Genomic DNA, 27,895 nt, shown 5'->3' on the forward strand with positions numbered 1-27,895 from the left:
GGAGAGAGAGAGAGAAAGGGAGAGCCGGCGACCGGAGGTCGTAGCCGGCGGTCTGGTCAGCGCCGGCGACCGTAGGTCGGAGCCGGCGGCCGGATCGGGTCGGCGCCGAAGGTCAGCGACGGCGCCGGGAACCGGGGGCCGGTAAGCTGGGGGTGGAGAGAGGGTCGGGAGAGAGAGAGAGGGGGAGAGAGCCGTTGGGAGAGAACAGAGAAGGTCATATACATTACAGTACAATTAGGATAAATTATTATACAGAAATCTGTAACTCTGCAATTACTACAGGATAAAGTGATAAACTACGAATATTTAAAATATTGGAGACAAAATAAGGATGAAATAATATTATTAGAATATCACCTAATAGATCTATTTCACAATAAATCTATTTTACAAGTTATCCGCACCCCATACAAATGGAGGCAAAGACCTAAAATGTTCTTTATTCTGGAGCATGGTTCTATGTGCATGAGGAAGTATAACCTTAAGTTCACCCGACTATCTCTCTATCTACTGTTGTTGTCGATTTTTGTTCTATCCCCTTTAATTAATCCTCCCTTTAATTGGATTACAAAAGATGCATCTTCATTCATTTAATAGTGTTTCATAAGTCATACAGTATTATTGGAATCGTGCCAAATATATTTCTGGCATTCTTTATAAACTGTCATTATCTTAATTTGATTGATGTGTAAAAAGACATGGCATGAGAATAGCCCTTCAAAAAAAACATGCCATAAGAATAGCCCTTCAAAAAAATTTATCATAAAGTGCATAAAATAAAATCACAACAATTCCAACTCGTGTGACAAATTGATCAAATTAAAAGTTTAAATAACACTTGAAAATATGTTCATTGAAATGAAAACCATTTAAAAGTTATAATTAGATCTTCCCTCTAAAATTTATATCCCCCTTACTAACAAAAAATAAAGTTATTTGGGTGTTTGGTATCGCAATGAAATACTTTTTAAAAACTTTCTTACAAAAAATATGTATTCCTAGTGCTTCGTTGGATAGTGAAAAAATAATTTATTTAAAAAATATATTAAGCATGAAATAGAATATTAGATTTGTTTATGGCTCGATATCTTTATATGGCTTGTCCTTCGTAGATATCATTTTCATAGTTCATGTAATGTTTAACAACCATAAATAACCTAGATACTTTTAGTATTGAATTTAAATAATAAGTACAAATGGCGTAAAGATATTGAATTTAAATAATATATACAGATAACATAACGATTTTGAATACGTAACAAAAGGATAGTTGTTAATTGAACAACTCTGGAATTTTCCCATGATGAGTAACTCCTGCCAACACATTAAGGTAATCCCTCAAGACGCTAATAACCTGAACGAGACAAACCTTCTCCCTGTAACGAACCTTACCAGGACATTCACGAGAATGGGTTTAACCCCAACAGAGAATACCTATGACTCTCTACATACAAAAAGTACAATGTACTATTGTACATTAATATATCAATTCTACGAGTATGAGCATGGCACATACAATAATCACGACACCTATGGAATGCGGTTAATATTCAAACCAAATGCTATAAACAACGTATCGAACCAATCGATTGATTGTAAATTGTGTACGCATATACTTAGGATCTTATATTTACACTAGTCGTGACCTGCAAGGGCTGAGCTCATCTCCATGTTCTATACCAGCGAGGTAAAGAAATTAAAGCTAATGAGTTAAAACTTTTCTTCAGTATGTTTTCACGATACATACATGTGTGTATTTATACATGACAAAGGATCAAAAGCAATGAGTCTTACATATTATCCATCAGTAGTGTTTAAGTCTATCACAAATATGCTAGTACCACTTAACGTATCCACATACAAGATGTTTTACGCGGCTGGGCTATACAATACTAATTAGTTACTATCAAGGAGTCCTAATCCATCTCTAATCAGACTCTCTTTCATCCCCCCTAAAGTTAGAGTTAGGGTAATATGGCACAATGTCGAGCTTGGTCTGTAAAGTATGAAACTGAGTCTTTGACAATGGTTTTGTAAATATATCTACTAACTAATGCAGCAAGGGGATAAACTTCGTCACCACAGCTCCTTGGACAAATTTTTCGTGTACAAAATTGTAATCAATCTCCACATGATTTGTACGAGCATGTAAAACTGGATTAGCGCTTAGTTGAAGGGCACTAATATTGTCTGTGAAGAGTAGTGGAGGATGGGTAAGGAAAACGCCAATATCTTTTAACAGAGAGGTCACCCAAGTGAGTTCCGCCGCTAGAGACTCTAATGATCGATATCAACCTCTGCGCTAAACTTAGCAACTGTAACTTGCTTCTTTGAAGACCAGCTGATGCAATTATATCCAAGAAAAACACACAAGCTTAAAGTAGGTCGTCGAGTTAGTGGCCAGCCAGCCCAATCAGCATCGAAGAAGCCTACTAAGTTAATAGAGTACCTGGTGGAGATACGGAGGCCTAACTGAGATGTTCCTTTGATGTAGCGAAGCACACATTTGATGCTAGACCGCTGTGTAGAGGTGGGGCATTACATTAATTGAAATAATAGGTTAACTGTATGGGAAATATCTGGACGAGTGAGAGTGAAGTATTGCAAAGCTCCAGCAACACCTTGATAATCAAAGGCATCAATTTGTGAACCAGAAGAGTAATGAAGGCAATGTTTCTGTGAAAGAGGCATTTGGATGGCCCGTGCATCATGCATGTCATTGCATTTAAGGAGATCAGATTCATACATGCTTTGGTTTAGGAAGAGACCATCCTTATCACGGTGGACTTTAATGCTAAGAAAATAGTAAAGGTTTTCCATATCTTTCATAGCAAAACATGATTGAAACTTGTTGATAAGCATAGACAGACCTGAAGAGTTACTTCCAGTTAAAATTATATGGTCGATGTAGAGGAGGAGTAAAATAGTACATGCTGATGACTGAAGCACAAATAAGGATGGTTCAGATTTACTACATATGAAGCCAAGATGAGTAAATAGGAACTAAACTTGTGAAACCTTGCTTTAGGAGCTTTTGTAGGCCATAAAGAGCCTTTTTGAGAAAACAAACATGATTTGGGAAAATATGATCTTTGAAACCTGGTGGTTATTCCATATATACTGTTTCCCTGAGATCGCCAAGTAAAAATACATTTTTAACATTGAGTTGTTTAATCTCCCATTTTGGTGTGGTTGCAACAGCCAAAATAAGTCAGGTTGTCATAGCTTTTACCATTGGACTAAAGGTGTCATCAAAGTCGAACCTTCAATTTGATTATATCCCTTCCCGACTAATCAAGCCTTACAGAATTCAAAACACCCATCAAACCAAAGTTTAGTCTTGAAAACCCATCGTTAGCCAGCAACATTCATATGGGGTTGTTGTGGAACCAACACCCAAGAGTATGAAATGTATGATTATATATGGCATGAGTTTTCGTTCGTGTGACCATAGGATGGGTGTTATCAGTGGGATGTTGGATGAGGACTTTATCATAAACATATGTATGTTGTTCAGACAAGGCTGGTAAGTCCACAAAAAGGTTGATACCAGGAATGTTGGAGAGATTAAGTTGCATAGAGCTGGCTGCAAAATGCTTTGAAGAGGTCGATTTGCTAATGTCATGACAAGATGGGCTACTTGGAGTTGCATCACGTGGTTCTAAGGATGCTTGATGGGATACAGAGACAGAAGTTACCAGTGGTTCCGATTTCTCATCGATTTATTACTTGTCCATGGACGCTGGTCATATCTTAGAATATGCAAGGTTTACCTTCATCTGGACTTCTGTCTGCAAAATTTTATGATGTGTATCGGTAGTTATGTGATCTGGAAGTTTTATATGCAGGTGGTGACATATTTCTTTTACAAGAATCTGATGTTTACACTGACTCAGTTTTCATTTACCTTCCGCACTAGGTTCTCTGGTCAAAGGTTGTATGATGATTGGTTCCAGTCTCTCTACAATGTGATCTTCATAGTACTTACTTTTATTATTCTCATGCTTTTTAGAAGCAATCTAATTTTGTGTAAAGTTTTTTCTCTACTTTAGAAATGTACTGTAGTGATGACTGTTTCTCTAACGACGATGTTGTTTATACATATTTAGTGTACATTTAGTATGTCGGTGCATCTCTCTAGTTATACAGGGAAGGAACTAGAAATACATTCTTTAAATGTCAGTACAATGGCTAACCTTTTTGTCTCATAGTCTATTTAATTTTATTGTTCATTCACTTAACTTGATTCTTAATGTTTGAGGACTTGTATGAAGGTTAGACGAGTCATAACATTTTGGGAAAAATTAGTTTTCACAAAGAGAAGGTAAAACACCAATGGATTCTGCAATAACTATTTTTTTATTATTCTATGTTTCTCTATTAAAATGTTTTAGAAGACATGAATTGCTAGCTGGAAAGGGCTTTCAAATTACTAGTATATGTGGATACTGAAGATATTCTTTTGACATGAATTGGCACAAAATGGTTTTAGAGTTTTAATTCTTGATATGTATGACTTCAACAACGCTATGTCACTCATTTGGAGGGAAATGCTACAATTATACAGCTTTTGTAAGTTTTCATGAACCAATGATGTAACATTTAAAAACATCAACTTTGTCAGGCTTACAGGTTTGCAAACGTTTATAGTTGTCATATAAGGCATTCTAATCCTTAGCAGCTTTAGGGAGAAAATATAAAATTTAATTTTTGTCGCTCTTTTATTTGTAACTACACTAGTAGTTAAGAAATTTTGATGGAAAATAGAGAAAAATTGACAGAATTAAATCTTCAGCCTTTGAATTTGTAGATGGCCATGGTGGACTGAAACCTGGTTCTTGTCCAAATCATGCAGAATCATCTCCTATGAACAATAAGTCAAAGTCATTAGTCCTTATAAACTACTTTCCTGATGCCGCGGATTTTACTCAAGCTTGTAAATATAATTCAGCCCCACTTATTTATTAGTAGTAACAATCAGGTTCGGTCTTCTTTTCTTCTTCTTCTTCTCATCCTTTTTTCTTTATTTTTTATTCGAAGCAGTAGATAAAAAAACTTCTTGTTGTTTTCCAAACAACTTGTTTGAGACTGAGGCATAATTATTATTGTTTCTTGCATGTAGTGGGGATTCATATAACCAACCTCAACTTTGTTTGGAACTGAGGCCTGGGGATTCATATAGCAAATCCCTACTTAATTGAGACTGAGGAGTAGTTGTTGTTTAGGTATCCAATCCCCAGTTGTTGCTTTTAGTGCTATTTTTGTTTAGTGTTGTGTGTTGGAATAGATCATTGAAGTACTTCCTGTTTTGTTTAATCAATCGATTGGTGCTACTACGCCATTTTTTACTGCTATATTTGCTTATGTGATTGCTTATAAAAAAGGAACTGTTGTGGTTCTTGGTAGTGTTTTGGCTAGCAATAGTGAGACATTATTCCATTTGTTTAGGTTCTTGATGCTACTTTTTAATACCCGATTGTTATGTTATTGTATATTAATAAGCTATGCTCTCTTGAAGTCTTTGTGGAGTGAGAGCTCTGTTTATTTCCTTTTTTCTTTTGCTTCCTTGTTCGTTATGGTATTATACATGATCGTCCAACTTACACTTTTTAAATATGTTCATTTAAGTGCTAATTGAGTTTATTTATTCTCTTCTTATAGTTGTCAAAAATGAAGGAGGAGATGAAGAAAGAAATGGAGAAATTGACCTTACTTGAGAAGGATTTTGAATTTTTGATAGATGCTTTTTAATATCGATCTTTTTAATATTGAATTAAGTGAAACTTATCGCCACTTGAACTTGATACTATATGGGAAAACTAATGTTCATTTGACATTATACATTTTTCTTTTGAATTTAGATTACGAGTTTGTTGTATAAAATTTTAATTTGGATTATTATTAATGACAGATTTTATTATGATGTTTAAATATACATATAAATACTAATATATTCATCTAAACTGTCAATTAGTATTGGAAGTAATTGCAATAGATTACAAAAATTGTTGCAATAGCTAATTAAAATAGTTCCAATAGGTGGCACAAAAATGTTACAAAAGATTCGAAAACCATTGCAATAGGTGTCAAAAACCGTTGCAAATAATGGTTAAAAACCGTTGCAAAACACCTTGTAGAAAATATTAAAAAATTATTATAATAGGGTTATTGCAACGCTTTCCTGTCATTGCAATATAGTCTATTGCAACAGCTCATAACCATTGCTATAGACAATATAAAGTGTCCCAATAGGAGTTAAAAATAACTGTTGTAATAGATAGACCTATTGCAATGGTTGTTGTAACCGTCAGAAAAGTCGTTGTGATACATTAACCGCAACGCTGACCTATGCAATAGTTTCTGTATTTGTCGTAACAGATTCTGAACCATTGCTATAAGGGTAATTTCTAGTATTGAAATAATCGTTAACCAATCTCCCAAATTTCCTACAATCTTCAATCCTAAGTTATCTCACTTTTAGGATTTAAGTATCAAGAGAATGGGTAAGAAATAGGCAAAACATGTTGAAAAGAGTCGATTTATACCTATCCTAGGTGCTTGGGTATCGTTATTGCAACCAGACACTCGTGACTGTCATAACTTATGGCTGCTTAAGTGAGTCGCTATTGTGACATGGGCTTCGTGATGGTGGGATTTAGGTGAACTGCTAAGGGAGTTACGATCGCGCCCCTTTGGCTCGCTATTAGCGATCACAATAGATACAATTGACACTTAGAATTTTCTAAGTCTCTGCCAAGTCCTCAGGATTCAATCAAAATCCCTTATATGCAAACGAACTATGATACTATAGTAAATTTTACATTTTGGACTCAATGGCACAGTCAAATTTCCATCTGAGGTTATTTTGACAGTAAGTGGGCCCCATAATAATTTTTATTTTCTTAACTTTCTGACCTATAAGATAAAATGAGCTCGAGTGCCGCAGGACCCAAACCAAGAGTCCACCTCGTCTAAAATTGTCATACAAGGTCGCTTGACTGGAGTTTTTGCTCAGTAGCCAATTTAATCCAATGAAGACTTCAAAATGGGAAATTAGCTCTAAAAACCAAACAAATTTCCCAATAACTGAACTTTCAGTTCTAGGGAGTCTAAAATGACTTTGAGTATCTAAAGAAAAGATCTAACAATGAAAATAAGTGGACATACGAAATATGACCTGAAGGGTCATTAAAGGCTCCTTAAATTATTCATATTTGGTCTTAAGAGACGACTTTGGCAACTTTATGAGAGAGTTCTAAGAGGACATTAGTGTTTTGTTCCCTACCACCCCACAATCATCCACCTTCATGTATATAATCATGCAAATCCTTGTTGTGCAAAGTGTGATAGAGTGATAAGTATAATTTGAAGACAACCTCTTCATCATCCAATCTCACCTTTAGCGTGCTCTCTCTAACATCAATCTGTGATCCTTCTATTGCAAAGAATGGACATTCCAATATTCGAACCTTGTTATCTGCTTCATAATCAAGAATGATAAAATCAACAAGAATAATGAACTTAACAACCTTAACTAGCACGTCCTCAATGATTCTGTCAGGATGTACTCTAGTTCTATTTGCCATTTCGAGTACCACAGAGCATGGCCTCAGCTTTCCCAAACCAAGAATATTTGACACTGACAGGGTAATAAAGTTTAAACTTTCCCCTAAATCTCTCAATGCATGGACAACATCATTGTCACCAATTTGAAATAAGAAGGTAAAAATCCATGGATCCTTCAACTTCTTGGGAATCTTCCTCATTACCAACAAACTGCACTCTTTTGTCAATGACAACATCTTAATGCCCTGTAGATTTGTCTTATTAGTGATCACATCCTTCAAGTAATTAGCGTACTTAGGCAAACCCTGCAAAATATCTAACAAAGGAAGATTAATGTGAAGTTCTCTGAATGTGTCAAAGAAATTCTTTAAAAATGCATCCTCTTTAGCCTTTTTGAACCTTTGAGGGAAAAGTGGTTGTGATCTTTTAGTTATATGTTTAGCACCCTTGCTTTAGGGTACTGACACTTTCCTAAACCTTTAGACTCTTTAACTTCAGCTTGCTTCTTCTCCACCTATTGTGGGACTAGATTTTCCTGTACCTCCTAATTTTTCTTAGGAGGCCTGTCAATAGTATCTCTACCACTCCCCAAAGTGATTGCTATAACCTGATTTGGATTCTCTGTGTCACTAGGAAACCCACCCTGAGGCCTATTATTTTGTGCCTGAGAAAATTTCCCCAATTGCATGTCCAAATTTTTCTGAGCAAGTTGCTAATTTTTTATCTTAGCAACCATCTATTCTTGGTTGGCCAAGATCTTCTTTAATGTCCACTCTATATTTCTAGCCTAAATGTTCTATTGCCGAAATTGCGGAGTCTTATTATTTCCCAATGAATAGTTGGGTTGACTATGTTACTTGTAGTTGTAGTCATTCCTATAATTTTCTTTCAGTTCATTGCCCAGAAAAATTACCACCTCTGGATTTGATCTACACAAGTCTGCAGAGTGAGCACTGATCCTACAAATTTCACACCAAGATATGTCTACTAAACTACATTTCACTGAGCCTGAGATTGATTCACACCTAATTTGCTAAACTGTGTCCTCATCTAATTCTGAAGAGATGACAATTGGGCTACTAATGTTGTGAAACTATCAACTTCGATCACACCTGCAGACTTTTTCACTATGCTTCTGGAGATGTCACTATGATAGATAGGATTACCTCATGCAATTCAGTACAACAAGGTGTACAACTAATCATATGTTTTTTCCAATGCTTGACCACCAGTAGCTGAATCTAAAAAAACTTTGTATTATGGACAAAAACTTCAATAAAATTATAAGCCAACATCTCATTAGACTGTCGGTGATGTGAAAAATCCTGGAGTAGATATTTAAAACCCTCCCATGCATGATACAAGTTCTCATCCAACTTATGCTTGAAACTAAAGATTTAACTTTGTATCCTTGCAGTCTTTCCGGACGAGAAGAAAAAAATGAGGAACTTCCTTGCCAGATCATCCCATGTAGTGATAGAACTTGCTTCCTTCTTTTCTCTCCCTAAGATTTATAAGGGGAATAGCGTGAGCCTCACATAGTTTGTAGGGACTCAAGTAGGAATGAAGGTGCCGCTGATCTCCAAGAAATTTTACAAATTAACATGTGGATCCTCGTGCGAAAAGCTTGTGAACTACCCACTCTTGTACAATATTTCCACCATGTTCTATTTAAGCTCAATTCTACTTGTAGGTTTCGGACTATGGATGGGCAGAGCTAACATTAGTTGCGAGTGGAATAGCCACTTCACATACTATTCTGCGAGTTAGTAGATCTTCGACCATGGTTGTAGGTATAACTTCCTCTGGCTGAATTTGAGGTATCCGATAGAGAAGTACTTTTTCTCTCCTCAGCTGATGTAAATTTTGCTTAGGCTCAGGATATGAGTAAACAAAATCCCCTCCTCAACTGATGTAAATGTTGCTTAGGCTCAAATATGAGTCAATAAAATCCCTTTCCCTTGCCAGCTTACTTGATTTTCAAGCCTGAACCTGAAAATTCACCAAGTTATTAACACCTGTAAAATAAAGTATAAAAATTAAAGTTAAGACAGTTACCAATTTACAAGTCCCTGCCAATAGCACCACAAAATTTGACACATCTATCTTTATGCCACTCTACCAGTAAAGTTGCCTCAAATCATTGTATATCTTAGCTGTGTTAGGGAAAATAGTATATCTGAAGTTGTGAGACTTGCACAATATTATCTGAATCAATTCTCTACCCCTCGGGACACAAATACAACTACCATATCTAAAAATACACTCATGATATATGGCATCCCTCCTGAACTCTCCCCTCAAAACCTGATCACGAATGCCATAAAGTATACTATCCTCAAACCGACGCCTCTGAATCTGCTAAAGTAAATTAGATCTAGCCTTAACACTAGAAAGGATCCTCATGGAGCCAGAAATGTAAAGTCGATCTTTCAAGTTAGCTAAGGACTCGATGTCCCACGCTAACACCCACTCAGAAAATAAAATTGAAGCCAAACTACCTATACTTACCACCTTCTAGCTGAAGACATTTGCTACCACATTCGCCTTTCTTAGATTGTATAGAATAGAGATGTCCTAATCCTTTAGCAGCTCCTTCAACTTGTGTTGTCTTGAATTAAGCTCTCTCTGATTTATATGTAGGGGTGGGCGTTTGGTACTTCGGTTTGGGTTCGATTTTTTTATTTTTTTATTGGTTTTCAGTTAAGAAATTAGGTTTACCAAAAACCAAACTAAATTAGTTTGTTTCTATTTATGTAAATTTCAGTTCGGTTCTATTCGGTTTAATAATTTTGATTTTTCAGTTTTGGGCCTGTTTAATGGGCTAAATTATATTTATAAATTGGATTTGTTTAACTTTATTATGATAAAGGAAAATCAATATAAACATGTAAAGTCTTCTAGGTGACAAATGAGAATAATTACCTCCAATGCAAAAATCAGATGGAGGACTATATATTAGCTCTCGATTGCAAAAGCTAATTCAAAAAGTAACTTTCGATTTCGATTGTTGTATATGTTTAGATTTTGGGGATTTGGCCTGTAGGCATTAGTGGATTGTAGCTAAAGCCTAAATAGCTAATGGTCTTAGATATTATAAATAATAAATAATAAATATATTTTATATATATATATATGTAATAATTTAAAAAGTATATTAATTTTTTTTTTTATTTCGGTTTAGATCAAAAATCGAATTACGTCAACCTAAAAACCAAAAACCGAACCAAAATATCAAATTTATAAAAAATAAATCTAAACCCAACCAAAAAACCAAAAAAACAAAATAATTTGGTTCGGTCCAGTATTTTGGTTTTTCAGTATTTAGCCCCTCCCCTAGTTATACAGTGATGAAGGATAGAGTGATAAATGTTGATCTCGTAATAAATGCCATACAAGTAATGCCTCCAAATATTATGTGTGCATCAATTACATTTTCGGTGATAAGTTGCCAAAATTGAAGATGAGCTGACGACATCCGTGATAAGTTGTCAGCCTCCTGAGAAGGCATCACACATGTCGTCACCTAATTCGTGAAGAACACTGAACTCTGTGATTTTGTTTTCATAATTAGGCTGAAGTAATTAAAGCATAGTTTAGGGTTTTATAAGCATGATTCTAAACCTATTTTTGGGGAACGCACGTATTTTGTTATTTTCTCTAGTTTCTTGGCTTGAACAAAACAATTAACTTTGAAAAGATTATCATCAATATTTTTGGATTTCTACTTTGATCCAATATGAGAAACACTCTTTGCTATTCATCTTGTTGTAAGTTTATTTTTCAAATTATGAATTCAACTTGTTGTATCGATTATTTCATTATGAGTGGCTAAATCTCTTTAACCTGAATTATGGGATCTATAGGTTAGGTCTTGATAAGTTGCTAAGTGTTCAAGATTCTAAAGATAATAGGACTCCTTGATAATTCCGAGGTTTTAATTATTGTCTATTGGTTGCAAACGATAGATAGAACCTGCTTTGATTTGCTTGAGATAAGAAATCAACTATAGTAGGAAGTGAATTATTGACAGGGACTTGGAAGCTACCAATCTTCCGTTTAATAATTGACGCTGTAACAAGATTAATTAACCTGAGGTGAAGTTTGGTTAGTGAATATAAATTTCCTAAATCCGAGAGGATTAGGTAATTAAATGCTTAAGTAGGTCGAGAGAAATTTAGGCATAACTTCGGTAAAGACAATCTGTTGTTCCTACCCATCATGAGAATCTTGAATGACTATTAGCATCTGTCAAGTACCAAAATCCATATTGAACATAACTCTGGTTTTCTATAAACTCTTAATTACAAACACTGAAACTAAAGTGACCAATAATTATTTACTAATCTCAAAAACCCCCCATTTAATCTTTTCGTATCATCTATTTCAATTCAACTTGTAGCTATAGTTTCAAATTTGTTTAATCGCCACTCACATTATTTCCTGTGGATTCGACCCCGACTCCAAAGTTGGGTAAATATATTGACGATGACCGTCTTGCACTAAATTATGTGTAAGTTGAGCATTATCAACTATATATCATGCTTAGGAGGAAGGCCTTGTAGATCAATAGGAAAGACGTAAAATCATAGACTATAGGAATAGAATCGATCAAAAGATTCTCTGTAACATCATGAACATAAGAAAGATAAGATTTGCAACCCATCGGTAAAAGTCTTCTAGACCAAATATAAGAAATAATCCTCCTCAATGCGCAACTAATAAATCCTTACCATACGACAGATAGTATGCCAAACATAGATAAGGTAACGATCATGGTAAAATAATCCAAGACCACATGATAGGGGGATAACCAGTCTATACACAGAAGCATATAAAAGTACACCATATCTTACTCAATAAGATCAACATAAGTGTCAAACTCTAAAACAATAACAGCACATGATCTATAAACCTAATTTACTACTAAAGAATCACCCCCACAAGTAGATACCCATAATGTCTCAGATAAAGAATCCCAAGACAACTCTAACCGCAGCACATAATAAGCAGACATATGAATAAGTGGATCCAGGATCAAATAAAGAAAAATTTGATTAATGGCACACTAAGATTGTACCTATAATAATAATATTCAAGGACTTTATCTTCGATCGACCATGTACAGCATGTAAATGCTATCTTACACCACATGGATAGTCACCTGATCAAATGCCTGCCCTACCTGCCTGAGGACCTCCTTGAGAATTCTAGGTACCACCTTGGGGAAACTACATACAATCTATATCTATGGATGGTACTTTCCTAATCTGTAGAACACTCTACACTATAGGTATAACTATCCTATGTTGGGGATACTCTCTAGAACAATGGTTAAACGCTCCATAATTATAACATGCCCTAGGCGCCGAACTGTGCCTAGCTGATTGGGTTGACCCGAAATAACCACTTTAGTTAGAAAACTTAAAATATATGTCTCTCAAAGACTAAACCATTGATCTGGTTAGGATGATCACCATAGTTGGGCTGACCCCATCAGTAATTTGAAGTGCGGCATAAATGAGCGGACCAGACTGACCATGATGCTGATCAGACTAACATGGAAGGTACCTATCCTACGTTTTCTACCTTAGATCTCTGAAAGGCTCAGGCTCCTATAGAAATAACCCTGGTAATAGGGCCTCTTATTGCTACCCTCTTAGGCCTTGCAATGCATGTCCTCTATGGTTTGAGCATAATCAGGGACCTTAATAAAACTCCTTTTGTGGTAACCAAAATCTGACTAGCCATGCGAAGTGGAAGCCTTAGTCCCTGAACAAAACACTGTTTCCGCTCATACACGATTTGTAAGATATCTATGGCATGCTTGGATAAATCATGGAACCGAGTCTTATATTCCATGAAAATCATGGAAACGTACTCCAACCTCGAGAACTACTCTCTAAAACTGTCTCTAATTCTATGAGACATGTATTTCTCCAAGAAAATTTTAGAGAACTGAGTCCGTGCCAAAGAAGGAGATCTATCTGGCCTAGAATAAGGATAATCCCTCCACTAATGTCTAGCTACTATGTTTGACTAAATAGTAGTGTAGACAACTCCACAAGTATCATGTAGGACCAAATATCAAAGCTTATCCTCGCAGGAAATCAAGAACTCAAATGCATCCTCGCAGGAAATTAAGAACTCAAATTCTTTCTCACAGATGCCTCAGAAAAGCTAGGTGGAGTCAATCTAAAAATTCTTTCCAGCATTTTTTCTCCTCGATAAACATAGAAAGTTGGGCGACTTTCAACTGAGCAACCACCAACGCTAGAGATATCTCAACTCTTAGGCCATAACTACATATTATGCCCCTACATCTATACCACTTTGATCCACAGACTGAGCACCATCAGATGATGCACCACCAATAAATCATAGAAACCAAACTAAAGCTTCTCTGAGCAATGGCGAAAGAATAAACCCTTGTGGATCCTAGACAACCCCTCTAACCTACCATTATATTTAGTGGAGGAATATTTAGTAAGAAACTAGGAATAGTATTTGGTGAAGGCATTCTATCTGGACCCCTAGCTGGGGCTACAATTCTTGCCTGCCCCCGATCTATACGTCGTCCATGACCTCTGGTAGGATTTTTAGTTATTGATTCAGGATCAGCATCCCTACAAGCCATAGCTTGAATCCTAGTCATATGTGAAAGAGTGAAACCAAGTGAGGCAAAGAAAACTACACAGACTCATAGCATTAAATGAGTGAAGGAAGTAAAGATCTCCTAAGAATATCCTATAACCTCCAAAAAAAAAGACATATTAATCATTATTCCAATCCTCATGACTCTACCAAATACTTGGTCTTGTATCAATAGCACCTATGAAACCTAGGCTCTGATACCAATTTTTCATGACCCAATTTCACTAGTCATGATAACACCCACTTTAACCTGCCAGTATGTAAGCAAAACGATAGCACAAAATGACAAGTAATAGGATAGTTTGTAGAAAGTAGAGTAAATACCAAAATAATTCAAATAATCAGATTACAAGCAATAAAATATAAGAATGATACAACTCTAGCGATAAATAAGAAAAAGTGTAAGAGTATCTAATGACCTAGTAAGTTTGGTACAAGAGCCTCTAGTAATAAACTAAGTGAACTACTAGTATCAAATATATAATAGTCTAGAATAGAAAGACCATCCAAATATAGAAGAAGGAGAGAAAGACAACTCTGGCTCTAAAAGGTCATGGTAACTCAAATATTTGATAAATAATACATATGTTTGCAATGGCAGCTAGTACTCAGATTTGAATCCAAAAAGATGCAGAAGTCTAGTATGAGTACCAAAATAATGGTTACTTTATAGGCATTATAGACCAACTGAGAAAAATTAAAATAAAAGCACAATGAAATGCGAGGTAGTAAAGTAAAGTCAGAAGAAAGAAAAAACCTTAAATAGTTCTCCAAATACTGAGAAAAAACAACCAAGTAAGTAATATCTAAAGGAATATGACTAACTATAGCCTAAATAGGCCCCCAAAATCCCAACATGCAAAAAAAAACTAAATAATCCAACTGATCACCAATAAGCAAGATGGATGCAATCACAAAGAAAATAACGACAGTGATACTTCTAAAGTATCCGAGCCATGAAACTGTAATCGTGGATCCTCCCATACCATAAACACCAGACTCAAATTGATTTCTCAATCAACATAAGTAACCCATTAATAATGGACTTGAGCTAGATACAGTATCATAACACTGCACTTGAATAAGAAATAGTAGCCTCGTAACTAAATAATCATTGCCAAACTCAAATCGGTCATTAATGTAAATCCAAAGTACAAGTATAGTCAAAGTTTAGAAAGTTGCCTAAATTCATCCTAAGGTTCAACAATAAAAATAGAATGACAGAAGAGGGCCTTCTAGGTCTACAAGAGCTAATTATGATATTAACCTAAAGTGGGATGACGGGGACCTCTTCTAACCTCTAGAATCCATTCTAAAGAAATTTCTTCCCAAATCTATACTGAGGTTCAAAAATCTTGCTACAAGGAGCCAAATAAGTCACGCCAGTCCTAAGTTAGAAATTCAATCCATGTAATGGATAGTTGGGTCATATACTCCTAAATACAGATTACTAACCAGCTAAATAATCTAAATTTTTCCAAATATACAATCAAATCATAATTTCCCAACCTAAAACTAGCATTAAATCATAAAAATACCATAATAAAGCTCAATCGCTAAGGGTATTAAGCCTATCCTATGTGGACACAAAAGAATGCCTGATAAAGTCCACTAAATTAGTGATTTTCCATTTTTAGAAGCCTCCGCACTATGCCTTCCATTAAAATAGTGATCTACATACTAGTACGAGAATAATAAAACCCATATTTTATTTTAATAATTTGGGTCCAACCAAGTCAAATCCCATATGAGATCCACTTACAAAATCATAATTTTGAAACCTTCAACACATCCCTCTAGTTTAAGGGTCATTTACCCTTAAGAATAAGTAAATTCCAAGATAAAAAATCACCAAAATCAACCCATCAAGAATCTAGAGAATCAATACTAAATTGTAGAATTAAATCAATAATTATATAGAAACTTACAAGGATTTCCATGAGGAAATGACTTTCCCGAGCTCACTAACATCCCATATCACTAAAGGATCAATTTTCTAATTTTTATAATAACTCTAGGGTTTAATGGAATTTGTACTTGAAGAAAATAAGAGAAATACAGTTGAAGGGGGATTAAATGCCCCTTATAGTTATTGGTTAAGCAACCATTTGACCGCTTAAGTGATTGCCTATTAATGGGCTTTTTGTCAAGCAAAACACATACCCTAAAAATCTTTCACTGAATCAGATAATACATCAATTAAGACACGTCTGCTAAAGGAGTCAGGTCTCTGCTAAAGCGACTCTGGGGGACTCAGCTTGTCCGCTAAAGCAACAATCTTGGTTGTATAAGAGACCAAAGATCCACTTAAGTCGCTGCACCAGCTGATTCCATGAACTAGCTAAAACTTGCTTTTTACCAAGTTACTATCGACCACTCGAGATTCATTCAAAATCTCATGAGAGAAAACAAACTATTATACCTTATCAAATTTGACAATGGCACCATCAAAATTTCCATCTAGAGTTATTTTGATGAAATATAGGCCTCATATCCAAAGGCTACTTTTATTAAAATCTATCCAATAGCCCAAAATGTGTCTGAAAGTATTGAGACTTAAACCAAAGGTTCCCCTAGCCTAAAATAAATATTCTAGAGTAGATAAAACTATTAGAATTGGCTTACGAGGATATTACCTAAAGTTTCTGCTTGATAGCCAATGCTTACTAGCGAAAACTTTAAAATAGGGATTTGTCTCTATAAAACAAATGAATAACCCAATAACCAAATTGTCAGCTTTAGTAACTCATTTTTATTACTTGTGAAAACTATAGGATATATCTAAATGGTGAAAAGTATAGAAATGCAGAAAAATAACCTGAAGGGTCATTACTTGAATCTTTACCCTATGACTCTCTGAAAGATCAATGTAACTGGTAGGTTCTTACTATGATATATCACCTTGAGTCATGGGGATAGACAAAAAGATGAGGTAAGGATCTTAACCTAGTCACAATAGGTTCTAGTAAGGAATCATAGCTCGTGTGGATGGATTATTGGATCAATTATTAGGTCAAGGTCAATTCTTAATCAAACTTAACTCACCTGGCTATCACAACCCAAGACTATCCCCTAGTCGTAACACGGTACCTGAAACCACAAGTGATCCCAAGCTAACCTTTGAATAGGCATACTATTGAGCAACTGATTTAATATGTCAAAAAAAACTTAATTTGCTGAACGGAAGCATACTCATGAAAAATTTGAATAAATTTAATGCTGATATAGTTTACATCATGATAAAACTGAAGAAAGAAACTCAAATTACATGTTTGCCTTTGGCTGACATCTATGAAACATCTACTATACTGAGTATGGATAGCTGGGGCATGCCTCGAACTACTAATAATCAATATATATAGAAAATAAAATATATAGTATACGGTCTACAACTGTTTGGAGTTCTCAAAATAAGAGAACTTATCACCTGCTAGCTGAAAGGTGCAAACTGACTGACCCTGGTGTAAGAGCTACATATGGTACATACATTATAAAGGATATAGCCACAAACATATATATATGGTCATTGTGTTGGAATGTACTGAGTTTATGAATACATGTACTAAATCATGAAAATAATTCAAATATGCTGTAAAATTGAGATATAAGTTATTTACTGAAATATTCTTTTGAAACATGGCTATACATGAAAACTGCAAATCATAGGAAATTTATAACTTTTGAGATGAAAATAATTATATAAGCTAGGTGGTGGTAAAAACATTAATTCTTTAAGCCATTCTTTTGTGGGGCAGAATATGTTATAGATGTTTTACTGAGGATGAAGTATGAATGCTAGGTATGAAACTATGTGGTAGGAACTGACTTAACTTATGGATCTGACTATGCAAACATACTGAGAAAGAATGAATAAACTTACAAAACCACCATCACATGTATTAAGTAGATCTGATTAACTGAATGACTGATGTCTACATGACCGAACAACTGAAATCTGAGAAAAGGGATAACTAACATCAGTATGTTGAGTAGTGGATATAGGAATATTGATCATGTGAAACTAAATTGTACTTAGTCTGAATAACTTGACTGAAACTGTAGGGTACTATGTATATTAGATAAGGACAAACTAAACAACATGAGATAACTAAGCATGAATGCATGAAAACTGTAATATCTGGGAATGTAAGAACAAGCTTAAGTATATTTCTAAAATAATCTATAAAATAAAAGACTAAAATCTGTATAACTGAATAACTGTAAATCTATATGATTTGATCAAGTAAACTCGAAATGAATATATACTAAGATTGTGGAAGCTATCATGTAACTGACATAAACTATGTAAGCTGTCATAGATTCCAACATCTGACCCACATTAAGGAGGGTTTTTCTATCCTTGCCATCGTAATAGAACCTTAACTGTAGTGATCACTAAACTGATGCCGCGAAGGACTAAGAAGTTACCCTTTATTGGTAGGTGCTCTCATTAGATATGTGTCAACTCTTAACTGGTAGGAAGATATCTCAAACTTACGCTGGCTACATTGTGATGGAACTCAGGGACATTGTGATGGAACTCAGGGACTATAGCTAAAGGTCACACTAACTACTGGCAGGTGAGCCCCCATCCCAGGGTTCGCTTGGTGCTAAATCCTGCTCCTAACTGAAAGATAATGAAATACTAACTAGTTCATGCACTGATAACTAATAACTGATAAGCTCAGGTCATGGTATTCTGAAAATAACAGTGCATAAGGATACTGAGGTAATTATTAACATGTAAATTGATACTGCTCAACATGATCATGGTGTTCTAAATATGATATTAAAGATCATGGTCTAACTAACTCATTACTTGAGAATAGAAATCATATAAAAACACATAGGTACCAGGCGTTCATAACCCACCAGCACTGAATGATCACTAAAACATGACATTTAAACTCAAACTATAGTATTAAATCATGGTTTAACTCAAGACATAGGCATTTCATCAAACATGGAGAAAACGTGAATTTAAAACATGAGAATGTTGCTAAAAATCATGAGTTTAGGATCTATCATGGAATTCTCTTAAATAAACAATGGGAAACTCAAATTCATAGCTTGAGGAATTAAAAATTTTGCATGGGATCATACATGGGATGAATTGAATTAAAATCCCCATGAAAACATAAAATTTGATCTTTCACGAATATATAAAATATCATAATGATAGAAAATTCACTCTTTCATTGAAAGAAAAGGGTTTTGAGGGTTCATGTGTGAAAGGGACCCATGAATAAATACCCTACATACCTTGAACCTTTAAATTGAGACGAAAACGCAATTCTTGATGTTTTATTGATGGTTATTGAACTTGGAAAACTTAGATTCTTAATTCCTTGGAGAAAAAGGAATTAGATTTGTGTTCTTGGGGGAATGATAGGGTTTTTGTGAGGAAATTGGAGAAAAAGGGCATAATTATGCCTTAGCTGATGTCCAAATCTTGTTATTAACGATTGGGTTGAGGGTGAAAAGACCAATTTCCCCTCTGTCATTTAAATCAGAAAAATTGGATGCAACTACACCACCACGATGCGGTCTTATCGTAGTAGCTTACTTGTTCTGGTGAAAATGATCATAACTTCACTCGGGTATCGGATTAAGGCAAAATTGCTATCTTTGAAATGATAATTCAATTATCTACAATTTGATGGTTCTGGATCTGAAAAGTTCCTCATATATTAAAAGTTATACATGTTAAAAGTTGACCCTTGTTGAATCGAATTTAAAAATTTGGCCGAATCAAAGGCTTTAACTCAAATTTGTTCTATGTGATTCGTATGAACATTTTTCACACCATAATCAGTTTACATACTAGGACAATGATCATGACACTTGTATTCAATTATAAATAAAGAATTGGAGATGATACCTTCACCGTGATGCGGTCAACATGCGATCAGGACTAATGCTACGTCGCGGGCCTATCATGGTAACTCACTGGTTCAATGATCCAAACACGCCTCAAGCCTTGTCTGAAAAATCTGAACTCCCTCAAGAAAAATTCTTACATTCCTAAACTTGAATGATCTAAAAAACTAACATCTCGGGTTAGGGAAGCTTAAAATAAAAATCCTCTAAGTTTAGGGTTGTTGAAGATGTCTAATTCCCTAACACTTAGTGAAAATTTCAAGCCTTAAGCCCCTTAAACATGCAACTAAAAGTTGAATCGAACTAAGAATAATATGGGGTATTACAGTATCTTCTCTTGGGAACATTAATTATTGAATGAGACTGGTTAGACTGAGAGTACTGTACTAAGGTAACTGAGATCATATACTGAAAATGCTTGACTTGGAACATGACTGCATAACTGAGTCTAAGCATAAAACATGAACTGAACTAATTTTGTGAATATATACAATGACATGAGAATGGTTATAAGGCTGAGACAGAAATGAGAGAGCCAACTTATGAGTAACCATTGCCTTAGGGAGGATCTGGTTTCATAAAGAAAATTTAAGAGGTTTAGGACATGAAAACTCGAGGTATTATAATATCTCCCCCTTGGGATCATTCGTCCCCCGAATGATACTGACTTGGCTAAAGTACTAATAAAGACTGAGATGACGCACGGGATCCTTACGAATTGAGTCATAACTGAATATCTAGAATCTAAAACTGGTGTGTGATGCATGAACTGAGCTGAATTCATAATTTGCATGGGCGCGAATATTTTACCTCATGGAATGGCCATATTCATGAAACTCTGATAGCAAGACTAGATGGAAAAATAGAGAATCATAGGAACATGTCTATTTGACTGCTAAACTGGATTGATGGTTGTACGGACTAAATTCTACTGAAATCTTACACTCAATTGGAGTATTTCTTCAACACACTTTCTTAGGAGTTCTAATAATAGTAGGGAGCAAAGAACTTGGGGATGATCTGAATAAGATATTTGAGTAAGATATCTTAATATGGCTATCACTCTGTAACACAAAAAATAGGCTAATAAAACATAAGCTAGCATAGAATCACTAAGCCTTATTCAATGCAGCTGCTAACTTTTAAGCTTAGCCACATTTTTCAAGCACTCCTCAACTATGCTTTACCTCTCAAATAGTAGGTTCATTTGATTCCACTTATAATTCTTACATGGGCAATGATAACTCCATTACTTAAGTCTGAACTGAACTAAATTTTCTCACCATGATCAAGCCTAACTTGAAATCACAAGGTACAACACAGCACACCATAACACTAGTCTGAACCATGAATTCAATACCTCATATTTTTTCACAACTTTTATCTCATGAATAATTCTTAGTACCACTTCAACAACTACATTCAACCACTTACTAAGAAATCGGTAACACGCAATTTATTCATCTACTTATACACCGACATGATATTCAATCCTATATTCATAACCACGTATGAACTTCTAAACAAAATCCCATAAAAGCATGAATTCATTAAGGAGATCAGAACTGAGGACACATATTACATAATCTAAATTTCGCAAGTCATTAAGAGTGCATCATGAGGTATAGGAACTGAGCATACTGTAAAGCATGAGTACATGAGTCATGAGCTGTATGACTTGAGTTTGGAGTTCGTAAATTCCTGGAACATGATTCATACTGCTGAGTGAACTAGAACTCCTCATACTAGGAACTGGAAGCATATATGATTCCACTGAAAGTGCATGAATATAAGTTATGATCATAGAGCTGACATATAAGGAAAGAGTAAATATCGTGATGACTTAAGTACAAAACTTTGCACTGGGATGAGAATGGGTTGGGCATCTTTCTCCCTAACTGATGTTCTACAATACTCTAACATCACTACTTGAATCTGAGAACCTAACTTGGTTACTTGTTCTATTATCTCGCCCTTATCTTTAAGCCATCATTCGGAGTATGTGGACCCCTTTAATAAAATCTAAACTAAACTGCAACCACTTTACTCTAGGGCCCTAGATATATCAATACATATAAATAATAAACTCGACATGAAAGTGTAACCAGCTGCTAGTATTTCCTTCTGGGATACAAATATTAACTTGCTATGCCATCTGTAGTCATCATATAATAGCTTGAATACTTACTAACTTAAAATCTCCATGATTATCACCATACCCCGAGTTCACATCATCTAGAATTTTAACTCTTCTTTCTATTAGCTCAATCTTCAAAGATTCAAACTTAGATTCTATCACATAATATAGATATTCCCAAACCTTTAATGAATCCTACTACTTTCATCATAGCCTACTAATATCACATCTCTAAAATTATAGTTTCCCCAAACCATGTGAATTACCATTACACCAACATACCCAACATCAACAATATATAATTTCAAATTAACAACTTAAATTCTTACATATATTGTTTTAAGCCTGCTATTCACTTTCAAGAAAACTAGCCCCACGGATACAAGGTCTACTAGATTCGGACAACACAATCCTTACTTTACTATTGCTAAACTTCTAGGTTCATGCTTCTAACTCTAGGTCATATGTTATCATACGATTCCGAAAAAAGGGTCTGAGGGTTCATTTGACTTTGGATCAATGCATGATTTTTTATGAATAAAAATGAACACTTTTAAAGTTTAAAACATAAGGGCACTGATGGAATACTTTTGAGCCTGCGTGCAATCCCATAACTGTCTGTGGGGATTGTCTGAGAAAACACTATATGTAAGACTTTAAGCTGGCTGTTTCTATTGCCTTAAGAATAAGGTAGAGATGGAACAAATGGATTAATGTAAGAATATTCATAAGTTCCTTAGATAAAAATTATACTGCATGATCTGAAACATGAAAGAAGGGAAATATTTCTTAAATACCTTGTAGCCTCTCAAAGAAAAGCATAGATGACTCTATATTGTTTTGCAAGATTCTACTAGACAGAATTTCATAGAGACCCTAGGACATGTGAACTCTAGACTTTGATACCAAGTTATTCACGACCCGAGACTATCCCCTACTCATAACATGGTGCCTAGAACCACAAGCGATCCCAAGCTAACCAATGAACTTGCATATTGTTGAGCAACAAATTTCACATGTAAAACAAAACTTAATTTGTTAAAAAGAAGCATACTAATGAAAAGTTTGAATAAAGTTAATGCTGGTACAGTTTTACATCACGATAAAACTAAAGAAAGAAACTCAAATTATATGACTGACTCTAATTGACATCTATGAAGCCTCTACTATACCAAGTATATATTCTTGGGACATGCCTCTAACTACCACTAATCATTACATATGGAAAATAAAAAATATAGTATGTGATTTACAACTGTATGGAGTTCTAGAAATAGGAAACTTATCACCTATTGGCAAAAAGCTGCAAACTATTTAAACCAGCTATAAGAGCTATATATGGTACCTACATTATGAAGGATGTAGCAACAAACACATCTATGTTATCAAAACTTTAGAATGTGCTGAGTGTATGGAGACATGCACTAAATCATTGAATATTTCTATCATGCTGTAAAACTGAGGATATAAGTTATTTGCTGAAATATACATTTGAAACATGACTATACATGAATACTGTAAATCATAGAGGATTTATAAATCATGAGCTAGAAATAACTATGTAAGCTAGGAGGCGATAGAAACATAATGTTGTAAGCCATTCTCTTGTGAGGCACAATATATTGTGGAATCTTTACTAAGGATGACGTATGAATATTGGGTCAAAAACTATGTGGTGGACACTGACTTAACTCATGGATCTAAATATACAAACATACTAAGATTGAATGAATAAACTTACAAAACCAACATAACATATATTTAGTAGATGATTAACTAAATGCCTAATGTTTGTGTGACCAAACAACTGAAATCTTAAAAAAAGGTAACTAACACCGGTATGTTGAGTAGCGGATATATGAATACTTATCATGTAAAACTAAATTGTACTTAGTCTGAATGACAAAACTAAAACTATGGGGTATTGTGCATATGAGATAAGACTAACTAAACAACATAAGATAACTGAGCATAAATTCATGAAAACTATAATATTTGAGAATGCAAGACCAAGCATAAGCAATAACAACAAACCCAGTGTATTCCCACACAGAGGAGTCTAGGGAGGGTAAGATGTACGTAGTCCTACTACTACATCTGGAGAGGTAGAAAGGCTATTTCTGATAGACCCCCAGCTCAAGAAAAAGAATAATAAATGAATTCATAATAAAAGCATAAAACAAGATGGCATAATAGAGATAAGACACCCATACCTTAATACCTTACACTAACGTACTAAAGGCACCCCCTACATGCACTAGCCTTCAATCCTAATTCCAGTCCTTCGCACTTTTCTATCTAGGGTCATGTCTTTGGTAAGCTATAACTGCTCCATGTCATGTCTAATCACATCACTCTAATACTTCTTTGGCCTACTCCTACCTCTCCTGAACTGATAAAAATCTAGCTTCTCAGAATGATGAACTGGGGTATTTGTGCCCCTCCTCATCACATGCCCAAACCATCTCAGTCGAACTTCCCATATCTAGTCCTCTACTGAAGCTACTCTAACTTTCTCATTGACAGTCTTATTCCTAATCCTATCACCTATAGTAATCCCACACATCTAACATAATATCCATATTTCTGCCACCTTTAATTTTTCAACATGAGAGTTCTTAAATGGCCAACACTCTGCTCCATACAACATGGACGGCTGGACTGCCACTCTGTAGAACTTTCCTTTTAGTTTGGTTGGCATCTTCTTATCACACAACACTCTTAAGGCGAGCCTCCACTTTATCCAACCTTTCCCAATATGATGGGAGATATCCTCATCAATCTCACTATTTCCCTAAATCATCAACTTGAGATACTTAAAACTATCCCTTTTACAAACAAGTTGAGACCCCAACCTCACTACCCCATCATCCTTCTGCCTTAAGTCATTAAACTTGTATTCTATATACTCAGTCTTGCTCCTACTTAACCTGAACCTGTTAGACTCAAGGGTTTGTCTCCAAACCTCTAATTTATCATTCATACCTCCCTACGTCTCATCAATAAAAACAATATCATCTGTAAAAAGCATACACCAAGGCACCTCACCTTGAATATACCGCGTTAACACAATCATCACTACCATAAAAAAATGGCTAAGAGTAGATCCCAGATACAACCCCATTAAAATCGAGAAATTCTCTAAATCTCCTCTTACCATTTCACCTAAGTCTTTACTCCCTCATATATGTCCTTAATCAATCCAATATATGCCATCGGGACCCCACTAACCTCCAAGCATCTCCCAAACACCTCCCTAGGGTCTTTTTTGTATGCTTTCTCCAAGTAGATAAACACCATGTGTAAGTATTTCTTCCTTTCCCTATACTGCTCCACCAGTCTCCACACTAGATGAATCGCCTTCATCTTCAAGCACTAGGGCATACTGAATAACTATAAATCTGTATGCTTTGGTCAAGCAAACCTGAATTAAATATATACTAAATATTGTACTGAGACTGTGAGATCTATCATGTAACAGACATAAACCTCATTCCTCCACACTTGAGTCACTCAATCCAACTCAAGAAGATAAAAAAGGATCTGAAAGAAGATGTCAAAAGGATAAAGGTCTAGAATGATGCATATTTGACTAACTCAATGCTAGCTGCTTACTACATGATGATATCTTTTCAAAGCTTTATTCTATCATCCTAGATAGTGTCTTAGAGATCTAAGATAAAGCGCCACCATATAAAGACCAAGACTCCATCAAGCATAGCCTTCTAAATGGAGAGCACTTATGTCCAGAAATCTTCTAGAATGTAATCCTACTATGTGAGAATAGGCTATCCCATAGTTTGATACTGTAGGAACAAGGAATTATACTTCTCTATAATTCCATGATGACTTTGTCAAGGAATATTTGAATTCCTCCAATGCCCTTGGTGACAATGAACTTGAGGTAGAAGAAAAGCAATGACATACTTAATCAATTGATCTATAAAACATGAAGGTATCAAGGTATGATATAGATCCCATATTTCTAAAAAATATAGACGAAACCACTGGTTTTATTACCACTAATGTAATACCTGCTATTCAGGCTGGAATGATAACTATTATTTCTATGCGTAGTTGATCTAAAAACCTTAAATCCTATGCAAATTTGGTATGTTAATCACTTATGTATTATGGGAACCTATTTGAGCATGAATTAAGATCATAGAGGTCCCCTAACTCAAGGATGTGTTGAAAGTTTTCCTATCATTCAAGTTGAGTAAGAGTAAAAACTTGGGTCAACTTCAATCGATGATATCGCTTTAAATATAATTAATTAGAGGGACTAATATATATTAAATTAAATATCTTTGAATTATCTTTCCAACAATACCAATTTTACAAAAATCTAATACCTCAGCAAAAAGTTACATCCATTTTTATGAGAGGCTGTAAGCTAGAGCGATAAGCGAGAAGGCGCCCTGTCTATTCCTGCCAGTGTAATTTCCTACAGTCTAGCTCTGTGTCAAAGAGAGGTATTTGGGTCATTTCCCACCCTTAAATAGCCCCAATAACATGAGATTCAACCTATAATAACCAAATTATACCCCCATTCTCTCAAATTCTCCCAAGAAAACTTCTTAGGGTTTCAACCCAAAGATCAAAATATCTTAAGATTTCACTGTGGGTTTTCAATAATTCTTCAAGACTCAGAATCCCCATTGCGAGGGATACAAGAAACACCTATCAATTGTTCGAATAACATCCCTAAAGCACGAGTTCATTCAAGAATTATAAATTAAGGTATGTGGGGTTTTCCTAAAAATTCATGGTAAAAGAAACCTTTTTTAATTTATACTAAAGGTTTAGAAACCATGATTCTTCAAAAAGGGTTTGAATTTTACTATTACTTTTATGTTTTAAAAGCCTTGATTAATATTGTTTTGGTCTTTAGGCCTTCCCCCTAAGTGATTTGAAATCTTACATATATATATGTGTGTGTGTTTTAAGTTGATAGTTGAATTGAGAGCATGACTCACATGAAATCCCTCTCTTGATATGATTTATCTCATTTTTCATATGATATGGATTATTTTAAAATGGATCTTGAAAAGCATGATACGGGATGTATTTATTTATACTATGAATTAAATATGATTTTGGAATCAAAATAGAGAGTTTTGTAGGTTGATAAATATTGAATATTCATATAATGAAAGAGTTGCATGGTTTTACCAAAAGCACATGACCACTATATGAATGATAATCCTTGCATAGTTTTGACTTGTACTTTCGAAACATAAAATTTCTTATATTATTTGCATGTTTGGGTGGTCTGAATTGAGTTTTAATGATAGAATCATGTATGATATAATATGGGTTATAAATAGGACTTGCAAGTCTTGGTGTGATGACACCAACTCAGATAATGTTATGGTAATTCAGAACAAAATAAAATACATATTTTGAATTATATTTTTAGATTTTGAAACTAGAATGATACATATTTTGGAATAGGCTAAAATTGGACATAAACAGAGTTTAGGTGGTTCCCTGAATAAGGTATGAGTTCAGATAACTCATTGCCCAAAATCGTGTTTTGCTGAGATGGGTATATTATTGTACGCTGGCGATGACCCTGTGGCTTAGTAGATTCAGAGATTCTAATCCTTGTGGAAAACTTGGGTTAGGGGCTTTACCCTTGAGTCAATGGTGGAT

The 27,895-nt window shown here is 34.9% G+C and overlaps 2 protein-coding genes across 2 annotated transcripts; both read right to left on the bottom strand.

Annotated features, from left to right (window-relative positions):
* Positions 1–2,277: 2,277 nt before the first annotated feature.
* On the bottom strand, positions 2,278–2,820 carry LOC107844197 (uncharacterized mitochondrial protein AtMg00810-like). Its single transcript, XM_016688672.1, has 3 exons — positions 2,566–2,820; positions 2,450–2,520; positions 2,278–2,341 (listed from the first exon to the last, which is right to left on the bottom strand). The coding sequence occupies exons 1-3, from the start codon at positions 2,818–2,820 to the stop codon at positions 2,278–2,280; spliced, it is 390 nt and encodes a 129-aa protein (XP_016544158.1).
* Positions 2,821–7,295: 4,475 nt separating this feature from the next.
* On the bottom strand, positions 7,296–8,254 carry LOC107844195. Its single transcript, XM_016688671.1, has 2 exons — positions 8,174–8,254; positions 7,296–7,871 (listed from the first exon to the last, which is right to left on the bottom strand). The coding sequence occupies exons 1-2, from the start codon at positions 8,252–8,254 to the stop codon at positions 7,296–7,298; spliced, it is 657 nt and encodes a 218-aa protein (XP_016544157.1).
* Positions 8,255–27,895: the final 19,641 nt, after the last annotated feature.

Source organism: Capsicum annuum, chromosome 10, assembly GCF_002878395.1.
Source record: "Capsicum annuum cultivar UCD-10X-F1 chromosome 10, UCD10Xv1.1, whole genome shotgun sequence".
In the NCBI taxonomy this organism is placed as follows: Eukaryota; Viridiplantae; Streptophyta; class Magnoliopsida; order Solanales; family Solanaceae; genus Capsicum; species Capsicum annuum.